Genomic DNA, 13,149 nt, shown 5'->3' on the forward strand with positions numbered 1-13,149 from the left:
TTACGTTACTTTCCACGACTGAATTCAAATCCTGACAACATAGAAATAAATCAGAAATAAATCTGTCACACAAACACAATCTCATTTGACTCCGTGATTGCATGTCTGCATTGAGACAGAAATAAACTATTACAGTCAGATACAAAGATATAACGACACATAGCAAGAAATTGTACATTCATTGTGTTTCTACAAATGCATCCATCAGTATTTTCCAAAATAATACAAATTCATTGTAGCAATGCAAAACAAATTATTACCCTATAAAGCATATTTAAATATAAATCTCAGTATGTAAATGAAACAAGAACAACAAAGCAACATTACTTCATTAGTGAAAAACAAAATGATTGGTTGGTTATTAGTGTATTGTAGTGATTTGCATTATATGGTGATTTTCCAGGACATGGTAATGATTCAACTCGACTCAACCTTTTTTGGTTTTCAAAGTCACTTTCAGATGGGGGTCCCCGGCCAAATACATATGAATTTGGGGGGTCCTTGACATGAGAAATTTCGAGAACCACTGCTAATAGTGGATCTGCCATTTATTTAAATTCGCTCAACTGCTTGATTAAAAGGCAAACAAACCCACAATAGCCAAAGCTGAGTATCGAGGACATGCACCATTCCTCATGTAGTGTGGTTATGAAAACCAGATACATTAATGGGGTTCTATCTGCTGTGGATTAAACCAGTGGTTTTCAACCTTTTTCATGCCAAGGACCCCTATATTGATATACATTTGGCCGTGGACCCCCATTGGAAAATGTTGTGCCAGGTACCCCCCAGAAGCAAAGATTTGAGTTAAAATGTTCGCTTAAAAATATATATATATTTAAGGCTGTGTACACATTTTCAAGATATTTCAAAAATAGCAGATCTACAAGCTCATAGCGCGGCACTCGGTGCCGCGCTATGAGCTTGTATATCTGCTATTTTTGAATAGCCAAAGCTAAGTGGATAAAATGATTGTGACGCTATGTTAACACATTTTGTTGGGGACCCCCTGGTACCCCCTCAAGGACCACTGGTGGTCCCCGGACCACTGGTTGACAACCTCTGGATTAAACCACTGACGATCATTGCGCGTGGGCTGAAACGCATGGAATAAAGCAAAAAATAAATCCCCCCAAAGGATAGTTTTCAAAGGCACAGCTCAACGGCAGCGGTGGCCTAAAGGTTAGAGGAGCGCACTTGTTGCCAGAAGGTTGCCGACTCGATTCCCCCTGGACCGGACCTAAAAGTGAATGTTCACCACTCACCCAACACCGCTGAAGTGCCCTTGAGCAAGGCACTGAACCCCACACCTGCTCTAGTGGAGCTGCTCAGTGGCAAACAGTATGAGACTGTGGTTGTACTGGTCAGTTTCCAGGTTTTAATGTGTGTGTCTGTCTGTGTCTATGTGTGCTAAGCACTATCTGCAGTGGAAAAGGAAATACCTGAGTTGAGTTGTACCATGCAGTGGAAATACAGCTATAGCTATAGCTAGTGCTGCAGCAGAACAAGCTATATGTCGCTGTCGGACAGAAACCTTGTTTCTCCAAAACCGTCACTTTTCAGGGAATGTAAAAAAAAAAAAGGATCTCTATTTTCGGGCATGTCATTATACGGTATGCGGAAAAAGCTCAAAAATGTTGATCTACAAGTTTGCGATGCAATGTGTTGAGCGTATATAGATTGGCTATTTCTGCTACGTTGCACGACATACGTCATACAACGGAGCATACAATAGGCTGTTGATTTAGATTAAAAAAAAACTAAACAAAACATAGAAAACATTTAATATGGAGATTCAAGGTTTCTCCCCGACAGCAAAGAATTCCAGATTGGACGCCCCTCCCACCCATACACCCCAACCCACCCACCCTGAGAATACACAGTGCTTTATAGACCTTTATTGATAAAGGTCTACATTATGACCACAGATGATCCTTCGACACCCATTGAATTAAAAGGGTGTGTCTGCTCTAGAAGCAATGGTTCTCAAACTGGGGTCCTTGATGGAGGGTTCCAAATGGACCCTTAGGGGTCCGTGACTGAAAAAGGAACCAAATGGACCCCATTTTGCACACTCTCAGAGTTATGGGTTGTCCTGGAAATTAAAAAAGGTTTGGGAACCACTGGTCCTACCAAATAAGGCCAGTGGGTGTGGACAGAAGTACCACTCTGCAGTCCCATTGGTCTGTGCGGCTGTCAGTCTTTCATTTTACTTGACATATTGGCAGTGGCAGGCGCCCGCTGATGACATCATAGTGAAGCGTGTGTGTCGGGCGTTGATGATGTCAGTGGTGGTCGGCCACGTCCATGGTGTACAGGCGGTACAGCAGTGTGACCACGGCCGCGGACAGGCCTGGGACCAGCCAGCTGGTCCACCAACTAGAGAGAGAGTTCATTCATTCACTACTAACCAACTAGAGAGACACAACATGTTAGCTGCACTAACCAACTAACTTACTATTTTAAGTACTATACTAACCTGACTGTAATGTGTGTGTGTGTGTGTGTGTGTGTGTGTGTGTGTGTGTGTGTGTGTGTGTGTGTGTGTGTGTGTGTGTGTGTGTGTGTGTGTGTGTGTGTGTGTGTGTGTGTGTGTGTGTGTGTACCTGTTATTGTCATCGATAGATGTCACGTGTATGTCCTGGAAGGAAGACAGTGCAGACGTCACAAAAAGACAAAGTGCAGTGTTTCATGTAAACATTTACCATACAGTACAATAAGACAAACTATTATAGTACAATAGGTTTGGTTTAAATCAGGGGTTTTCAACTGGTGGTCCGTGGACCTCTGGTGGTCCGTGGAGGTATTGCATGTGGTCCCTGATCATGCATTCAGTAATGTAGGAAACATTTTTAATATTTATTTTCATTATTATTATTTATTTTTTTTGGAGAAACTTAGTAACATGGTATTTTCGGAATTGAAGACATTATCATTATTATCAGTGGTCCTTTGAGGAGACTCATGCTTATTCCAAAAGTACTTCAAGCTTAACAACTATAAAAGAGGATCAGCTCATTGCCATGTCCACAGATTCAGTCAAGAGGCACATGAAGGCACAGTCCCTTGTGAAGTTCTGGATGAGTTGTCAGGCACAATTCCCAAAGCCGTATCTCTGTGACAGTAGTATTTTCATGCTGAAGAATATGTACAGGGTAAGGTTCGAGCCAGAAAATGACATGAGACATGAGACCACTAGTTGAGAAACGGTTCACTCAATGATCTGGTGACCTCCCATGACGCGTCATGATTAGGAAATGTGCCCATGTAATAGCATGTGTCTGCTCACTCTTACATAAGTTACAAATCAGTATATCATCAGGCATCATCAGGCAAAAAAAAAATCGCACTGGCAGATTCGTCTGGTTTCCAGGTTACTACTCCACTACATCTCAGGGGCAAATATTGTACTTTTTTAACTTTAATTATAAACTATTTGCAAACTTTAGCTACTAGTTACTTTGTAGATTTAGATTATCATTACAAAATATACATTAACAAATTGAACAGAGGACTATTTAAAATTTTTGCTATAGCTTGTAGAACAGCTATCTTTGAAAAGGTTTGACACATTTTTTAAAACATTAGTAGTTTTATTTTGATACTTTTGTACTTTAACTCAAGTAAATGAATACAGGACCTAAAACAGCATTTCTACATTGTGGTATTACTACTTAAGTATTTAAAAGGATCCCTGGGTAACAAGCCAAATATGCCTTAATATTACATGCCCTCTATAACTAAAGTTTTAAATTAAAAACACCTTAAATATTTTATTTCTTTATTTTATAAATAGTTAATTTTTACCATGTATGGTCCAGCCTTATGGAATGTATGGAATGGATGTGCTAATAAAAATGTATTTAAAATATTGCTTTGATGCTCATATTAACCTTAAGAAGTATTTTCTTCATTAAGACATGCTAATAACATTCCTTAGGGCTGGACCACACATGGACAAATGACATCATTAACTTGCATAAAGAGTTGAACTCAGGTCAACCACTTACCGGTGGTTTGACGGCCTTTGCTCTGTCATCCTAGAGAGAGAGAGAGAGAGAGAGAGAGAGAGAGAGAGAGAGAGAGAGAGAGAGAGAGAGAGAGAGAGAGAGAGAGAGAGAGAGAGAGAGAGAGAGAGAGAGAGAGAGAGAGAGAGAGAGAGAGAGAGAGAGAGAGAGAGAGTTAGAAGGATTGTGACATAAACAGGATGCGTTGCTGTTGTGAATTATCTTGTTTTTGAGAAACAACAGTCGTGTATCCTCAGACGACCTGCCAACGCACGCACGCACTTTAGTGCGCATTGTCGAGGAGACAGGTTATTCGTGGGTGTGCATCTGACCCACATCCTGTCCCCCCATGATGAAGATGAGCGAGCCCGAGGTCCGCCAGACATGATTGCATCAAGCATGATTGCATCAGAACGGCCTACACCATCATGTCCTCTCATCAATGACTTGCTGTTTCTGACTATGTACGTTATGACCCATAGAGTACAAAAGTCCTGACGTCACTCGTTCATCCCCTGGGTCGTAGAAGTAATTTCTCTATGGAGAATAACATTGGGTCATCTTAGAATCGTCTCATATAAGAATTGTGGTCCAAAAACCTAGGTAGGATGTGGAAATTACGTCAGACTTCGTTGCTCTATTGCTATGGTTCCCTCAGCTGCAACGTTTTGAACCTAATGGTTCGTCTTGGTGACCAGACTGCAACAAGGTTGATGGGAGCAATATTTGAATTTGGCTGTATTTGGCTAGAATCTTGGCATGCCCATAATCTAGTTAGGGGGGGACCAATGACCAATGAAAAGCTCGAGTCACTTCCTGACTCACCTGCCAGAGACGAGCCCACAACGGGAGGACGTAGAACCTCCGTCCTACTCCTCCCACCCCCCAACACCGCCCCAGAGTACGTGCCGTGACAAATATCCCAGACCGGCTTCACTCCCTTGAACTCGGGCAAATTGTGTTTGTAGGCTATATATAGACGCTCGACAAAGCCGAATGTGCCGCTGTGGATTCAGTCATTACAGGTTTTTAAACGGATCACACAGATCCAAATTAAACAAGGCACACACCAAAACAGTACCGGTAGAACCGGATAAGCGGTTGAAGATGGATGTACCAAAACACAAAACACAATACACAATACTTGCATGTGTGTGAGCACGCAACGCTGGGAGTTCGCACAGTGCTCTGTCTGTTGTTCCATTCACTCTCTTCTCCTTCTCTCTCTCTGATCTGTGCCACCGCACGTCGACGCTCAAAAAATAGAACAGAGTTCTAAAAGGTGTGTCAACACATTTTGACGCGTCCACTTGACGCCTCCTCCAGTGTGGCTGCCACCGTTACAAGGCGTGTTTGATGATGCGCGCACCTGACAATTTCAATGTGTCAGGTGACGGTCCTTAACTCTTTAACTGCCTGAGTTTTTCAGAAAAGTGTCAAGCCACTGCCAGCGAGTCCGAGCGTTTTTACTAACCTTTGAAAAAGCATAGAATATTATTTTCCCACCCCGCGATCGCCTCGTTACATGTACGGGGGTCTTGGAGAATCGGGGGGGAAAAGCGTGCCGTCGGGATAATCCATTTCATAGTTATGGGCAGTTGAATGTGGCTTGTTTTTGTTAAAAACAACAGAAAGCAGAGAAAATTTACTTTTATAAATCCTATTACACTAGACGAAACCAGCTTAATTTTGTTGTGATCACGTGATGTCTGGGTGTACTCTTCTTGGATGATCCTGGGATAATTCACAGGCTGCGGAAGAGCGCCCTCTATCGTAAAACCACTGAAAACACAAATCTCATCATTGGCGGTGTGAGCCATAGCAAAATATGACGAGAAATCTCGTCATTGGCAGTCAAATGGTTAGGAAAGGTGGTGCGCTCTGGTGAGTGCAACACAGGGAGTTCAACACAGTGCAACACAGGGGAGCCCGTTCCTGAGCTTGTAGATCTGCTATGTTCGGTGCATGGCAACAAAGTTTAAATCAGGCATAACTCCAACCCCAACCCTTCAACCCTAACCTCTAACCTAACCCCAACGTAGTGCTGCACGATTCTTGCTCAAATGTGAATCACGATTTTCCTCCATAAGAATTGAGATCACGATTCTCACACGATTCTCACACAATTCTCTTGTAAATATAAAAATATATTTTTTTAACTCTCTCAGTGCCACGCCCCGAGATATCCCGAGTTTTTCCCGAGTACCCTCCGTGCCAGCACGAGAAATCCCAAGTTTTTACTTTTGACTGTGGTCGCGCTATTCTGTTTATTTCCGTTTCCGGTTCTCATTTTTTTCCCGCGGTCATTTTCGGCCAGAATAGGGAAAGTCACGGTTTTTCACACGGTATAAAATACGAACGGAGAGGTCCACGTCTACTCTCTTTGGTCTGGGTGACGATCAGTCATCGTAGTCGTGTATCGCATCGTAATTTAGCCCGATCAACGATTGTCAAAAATGTCAACATCCGGTTATGACCGGATGTGACGTGAGCCTGTTTGGGAGGGGGCGAGTGAGCCAGCGAGGTCATCAATGTGTCGATTTGTTGCTCTCTACTGGTAGAACTGTATTATGGGTTTAAACACCCAATCAGATAATTTATTTGAATGAAAAATTACAAAATTTAAAATTTAAAAAAAACGCAAATTGCTGGCACTGGGGGAGTACTTTATGAAAAAACTCTTGGCACTGAGAGAGTTAATATTGAAAAAAAAATCGCCATAATTTAAAATCGAGATTGCATAGGTGTCTGAATCGAGATCACGATCTTTTTTCGATTAATTGTGCAGCACTACCCCAACGTGGATCTTTTCTTAATTGTAAGCCATCCCAGAAAAATGGTCCTCACAACTGGACGTAATTTATGATTGGAGCGTAGAAACCAGTGTAGATCCCAGTCCACACGCACGCACACACATGAAATGTATGCAATATCACAGCCATTCTATAAGAAGGAAGGCACTGGTGCATCTCGGACAGTTAAAGCCTTTTTAATAGCAGACTGTGACAACGTTTCGATGTCAATACATCTTCATCAGGTCAGGTCATGCCCACGTGCGGTGTTTGCGCAAGCGTGCACACACACACACACACACTTACAGGGTGCAGTTCTCCTATGATCATGTCGGCAGCCATTTCCCTGGCGTCAGTGGAATGTCCCACGTCCTCGAAGCTCTCTGTGCCATCACCTCCTGCATGCTCCCTCAGCACCTCCTCTCCTCCTGGGTGCTGACACACACACACACACACACACACACACACACACACACACACACACACACACACACACACACACACACACACACACACACACACACACACACACACACACACACACACACACACACACACACACACACACACACACACACACACACACACACACACACACACACACACACACACACACACAGAAAGACAGACAGGACATTATTAGTATAAAGGTTCAATAATTAACCAATAACCCTGCTCAGTTAGAGTGTCCGCCTTGAGATTGGGAGGTCAGGGTTCGATTCCCAGGCCGGGTCATACAAAGGTTGCAAATTTCTCAAATGTTCTGCAACACTGTCATACGATGAAGCATAAAAGTAAGATGGAATACGGAGGTTTCTGCCCGACAGCAAAAAAATAGCATTTATATTGTGTAGTGATCAGTGACAGTTCTGAGCTAGATAGAGCCAGAGAACGTATAGTTTGTGTAAAGAGATGATTGTCCAAACTATAAATATCATGCTAAAGTCATAGTTTGAAGACAGATGGCTCTGATAGCTTGGGGGACAAAAACAAACTCTTTTATGAGTCCATCTGTGGTGGATTTGTGACAGCGCATCTTGAGGCAATTATGATAAAAAAAATCATTGAGAAACAAAAGCCTGGACTCCATGAAGTTAAAATTAGATTTGAGAAGAATTAGGACATAACGACTTCTCATAAGTTGTAACATTTTCCCTTAACTAAGCTGTGAGAGAAAGCCACAGAGAATTGAGTAGATTATAAACACATCTGAGTGGAGTTAGGAAATTGAATTAATTATTCCAATGGACTAAAATCTTGTTTTATTTGATGGCCTTCCTGCCCTGGCATTTGGCCTTTGTGCCGTCAAATGACGAAATCCCAGGCCTGGTGTGTGTGTGTGTGTGTGTGTGTGTGTGTGTGTGTGTGTGTGTGTGTTGTGTGTGTGTTGTGTGTATAGATGTGTGTGTGTGTGTGTGTGTGTGTGTGTGTGTGTGTGTGTGTGTGTGTGTGTGTGTGTGTGTGTGTGTGTGTGTGTGTGTGTGTGTGCGTGCGTGCGTTTTCCATTGACACAAGGCGTGTCCTGATGTGAACCATACAAACAGCAGTTACATTCCTGCCAGCTGTTGCATTTCAACAGACTCTCCTCCAGCTATACGAACTGATCCAAAGATAACACGAAACATTCATAGAAGTTAACACACTATCCCACAAACAGAACTTCTGTATATTAGCTGTGACATGAGAATGGAGGTTGAATATTGATTGTATTATATTAAAAACAATCTGAAGCGGTCCCAATGGAGACTCAACAACTGCAGTAAATCTGTGAACTGACTGAGCTTAGTGTGAGGAAATAACTGACAGGCTGTTCAGTAACCAAGAGAGAGGGAGAGACAGGGAGAGAGAGAGAGGGAGGGAGAGAGATTGAAAGGAGATTACAGACAGACAGACAAACAGACAGACAGACAGACAAAACTTTAAGTGACCCTGCCTATATCTTCTCCATCCATCCGTCCGTCTTCCCTTTAAGCAGGGCTCCAGACTAACTTTGTAGTTGTTTACTCTGGCGGGCAATTGTTTTCATAAGGTTTTCACACATACACACACATAGACAGACCTGCAAAATGGCTAAATTTAAGGTGCACTGGTGCGACCAATGAAAATGTTTAGTTTCACTGGACATATTTTTGGGTGCATGTGTGCCCAAAATGGGTGCACTCTAAGAGCCCTGCTTTTCCCAGGCCACATTAATAGCTAATAGCTGGGGGATCCCGAGGCGTTGCAAGGCCAGCATGGAGATATAATCCCCCCTCATTTGGTCCTTGGTCTGCCCCGTGGTGTCTTCCTAACTGGGCATACCTGGAAGACCTCCCTGGGTAGGTGACCAGGAGGCATCCGTACTAGATGCATGAACCACTTAAACTGGCTACTTTCCATGTGAAGGAGAAGCGGCTCTATTCCCAGTCTCTCTCGGATGACCCAAGTGATTCTCAAAGTTTTTAATTTCAAGGACCCCCAGTTTTGTATGCGGACCCCAATAACTCTGAGAGTGCACGAATGGAACCAAATGCACACCCGCAGATACACTGGCGTACACTCTCATAGTTACAGCCCTGTAAGCAGTGGTGTGGTGGTCTGCTACGCACGCAGCTACGGCATACAGTATGACCGACCACCTTTTGTGACCAACACGCACTCCCGCAGATACACTGGCGTGCTCGTGCATGCCCGCGAGACTGCGCGCCCGCTACATCGAATCAAGCGGTGCGGCTGTGAATGCCTGCGCGATTTGCATATGCTGTAGAAGCCTTCGGTACTTAAATAAACAATAGACAGCAGTTAATAACACTTAACACCTCTCTCCAAAAAAACTATGGCAATGTTGGCCCCTGGCATGCAGCCAGAGCAATGCGAGTTCATGACTCCTCCTTGCGGTTTGTGGCTGTGCGTGTCTTCATGGAATAATTAGGTTACAACAACTGAACATTGACAGGTAGTTAGCCTACAGTATACAATGTCAAAATACTGCTGAAAACTTAAGTGAGTTTCAGAGTTTACACGTTTCAGAAGCCATAATCAGCATCGCGCTGACACACACACACACACACACACACACACACACACACTAAAAATTGCCTGGTCATTGTGTCGCTGTAGCACATTCGGGCGGCGGTAGTGGCCAGATGGCAATCACGAGGTTCCCAGTTCGATCCCGGGCTCCCCCAGACTTTGTGTCGAAGTGTCCTTGAGCGGGACGCTGAACCCCTAATTGCTCCCGATGAGCAGGTTGGTGCCTTGCATGGTTTCCTCCGCCATGTGTGTGTGAATGGGTGAATGTAATGCACAATCTATGTAAAGCGCTTTAGATAGAAGCGCTACATAAATGCACCATTTACCATTTGTGATTGTGTGCCGTGCATGTGGCATTATTAAATAGCGTATGACCAGCCATCAGGTCAGCACTACAACACTGCCTGTAAGGGTCCATTTGTACATTATCAGAGTTTCAGCCCTGTAAGGGTCCATTTGGTTCCTAATTATCAACAATTATTTTACCTGGGTGGGGACCCCCTGGAACCACCTCAGAGACCCCTGGGCGTGATTGTACCTCCTAAACTCTATGATATTAAAAGTTATTCGGAATTTTCCAGCAGAACCATATAGTTGCCATTATATTCAACCTAAATCTGCAGTTTGTGACTTTGTGGTGACTGAGAATTCTAGACCCTCGTTGAGCGTAGAGTAGGCAGCAAAGACATGTGCCCAGTTTGATTAGGATCAAACACAGTACATCATGTGATGACAGCCATCCCTGCTTTCTTTACAACCAATGAATACAGGCCAGAATTTACAAAACCGTCCTGGTTTGCACTGGTTCTGAAAACTACAGCCAATCAAAATATGGGACACCATGTCAATAGTGGGACATAGGATAAAAATGCTGTACAACACCTTAGTATCTATTTACTATCTCCAGATCTATAGTGAACAGAAAATACATTTTCAGGTCAGGATACCAATTTCATCCAATCAGAAGTGAGAACTCATACAAAATACAGGATAAATATGTGAAATTTGAAGTGCAGACCCATGTTATTGAACTTCAACTAACACTCAAAGCAATCAGAATATAGAGCTTTAACATTCATAATTTTTTTCAACTAAAATGTACCATTTACACACCCTGTAATCGATCTATTGGTTGAACAAGTCCTGCCAAGCTGTGTGGAATTGGATCTAATCCTTCCTCGAGGTTCAAGGTACAAGGTGTTTATAATGTCACAACGTACGCACGCACGCATCCCCCCCCACACACACACACCCGAAACAGCATTATAATATGCTTAATATAGACTAATAAGCTTCTCGACCGTGTTAGTTGTTACTTAGGCTTGTTTTCTTGACCACAATGTTAAGAATGTTATTTAGATAACGTTATTTAGATGTTAATTACACAAATGCTAAGTTCATTCATTCTATATACTGTACCATAGGTCATATACTGTAGGATTAGTGTACATAAATATTGTGGCCACCTCAGTTGGCTAAGATATGCTTTATAAGATATGCACGGTACATCATTATCAATTTGTAGCAATTGTAGAAATATTAGACCATAAATGTCATAAACATATAATATAAATATGTATTCAGCCCCCCCGTGTATGGGATAAATGTAAATATGCATTCAAATGGCTCTCTCAGGTGCCCACGAGTCCGGGTCACCAAATGAAGACCCCTAACTGGCTGTGATGTCACGAACCTGCTCCAGGAACCCGGTGACGTCATAGACCTTGTTGTGGAGGATGATCCAGGTGGACTTAAAGGTGTTCTGCGCCTCCACCTCTGACAGCCTGTAGTACCTGACACCCTGACCCCCACAGTCTGACAGCTGTTCCTCTGTGTCAGCCATAGCTCTCTCTACCGCTCTCTCTCTCTGTGTGTGTGCCACTCACTCACTCACTCACTTCCTCTCTGTCTTTATTTCTGTGTCTCTCCTCCCTCTTCCTTTCTCTCTCTCCCCCCAACTAGTCTCTCTCTCTCTCTCTCTCTCTCTCTCTCTCTCTCTCTCTCTCTCTCTCTCTCTCTCTCTCTCTCTCTCTCTCTCTCTCTCTCTCTCTCTCTCTCTCTCTCTCTCTCTCTCTCTCTCTCTCTCTCTCTCTCTCTCTCTCTCTCTGTGTGTGTGTATATCTCTCTCTAGTTCGCCCTCTTTTTGTCTCCGTCTCTATTTTCTCTCTTGTGTGTACCTGTGTCTTTCCCTCTCTCTATGTGTCTGTCTCTATGTCTCTCTCTCTCATGTAGTTGTTTGTCTAGTAAACTAAACGACTGACTGTTGCTCCAGTTTACTGTGACACTGGAAACTTAACGCCCCGCCCCCAGTGTCCTTCACAGCCTCCTCATTGGTCCTTCTGTCACGCCCATTGTCCTTCACAGCCTCCTCATTGGTCCTTCTGTCACGCTCTGATTATTACACCGGGCCCTCTCATTGGTTAGAATGGAATCCAGACAGGGGGGGGGTTAAGTTCATAGGTTCACTCAAGTTCAACACGCTTTTCAAGGAAACTAAACTCCCCCTGTTCTCACGCAAACATACTATAAAAAACAAAGCATCTAAAACGCAGTTAAATATAGACTTCACAATAACTAACACAGAATGAGGGAACATTTGTGTGTGTAGTTCCTGGAGATAAAGGAGGAAAAACAAGCATGTGTAGCCAGGGCACTTCCGGAAACACAATACCAGAGTTTTACCCAGGGAATACCACATTTCACAGTTCAAAATATCTAACAACAGGTTTAATAAGCTGGGAGAGAGGAGCAGAGACGTGTGTTTCCAGTACAAAAATATAATAATTTTATTTAGTCTCAGGGCAGACACCTAATACTTCAAATACTTAAAACTGTAAGGGGAAGGTCATCAGATTAGAAATATAGTTCTTAATTACAAACCATTTAAAATGGAATGACTACAAAATGTTTCAGCAACAAGGTACAAACTGCACCAGTCATTACACACACACACACACACACACACACACACACACACACACACACACACACACACACACACACACACACACACACACAGGACAGGAGGAAGGCAGTGAGTGAGGGATGGGAGGGGAAATCTGTGAGGGGCAGGGGCAGATCGTCAATTCCATACTACAAAGTGATATATGGAGATTTTACAACTAAACATAGCACTTTGAATATAAATTGGGGCACCCAATCAACAAACAAAATAATTTACAAATTAATAAGTGAGGACTTATATGGAGGATTGGTGAATTTTCAAGATTGCTCACTGGAGCAAAGTAAACGCCTAGTAAAGTGTTTTAACAGCGGCCTTGTTACAGGGACCATACAGGATGTTATGTGGCTAACAGTACATAGGAGACTCCCTGTAA

General features: G+C 43.2%; 1 protein-coding gene across 1 annotated transcript; it reads right to left on the reverse strand.

The window, feature by feature from the left end:
- Positions 1-1,876: 1,876 nt before the first annotated feature.
- Positions 1,877-11,857, reverse strand: cyb5a (cytochrome b5 type A (microsomal)). Its single transcript, XM_080418528.1, has 5 exons — positions 11,505-11,857; positions 7,106-7,234; positions 4,011-4,040; positions 2,607-2,641; positions 1,877-2,379 (listed from the first exon to the last, which is right to left on the reverse strand). Exons 1-5 carry the CDS (start codon positions 11,652-11,654, stop codon positions 2,286-2,288), a joined length of 438 nt encoding a protein of 145 aa, XP_080274654.1. The 5' UTR covers positions 11,655-11,857; the 3' UTR covers positions 1,877-2,285.
- Positions 11,858-13,149: the final 1,292 nt, after the last annotated feature.

Source organism: Gymnoscopelus braueri (genome assembly GCF_963280865.1).
Source record: "Gymnoscopelus braueri genome assembly, chromosome: 21".
NCBI lineage: Eukaryota > Metazoa > Chordata > Actinopteri > Myctophiformes > Myctophidae > Gymnoscopelus > Gymnoscopelus braueri.

What these genes read in the sequence shown, in the direction of transcription:
- cyb5a (XM_080418528.1), bottom strand. Translation starts at nt 11,654, where the DNA reads ATGGCTGACACAGAGGAACAGCTGTCAGACTGTGGGGGTCAGGGTGTC. An exon ending in TCACCGGGTTCCTGGAGCAG is followed by an intron (nt 7,235 to 11,504) that starts GTTCGTGACATC and finishes TGTGTGTGTCAG; the next exon opens with CACCCAGGAGGAGAGGAGGT. An exon ending in CAAAGGCCGTCAAACCACCG is followed by an intron (nt 2,642 to 4,010) that starts GTAAGTGGTTGA and finishes TCTTCCTTCCAG; the next exon opens with GACATACACGTGACATCTAT.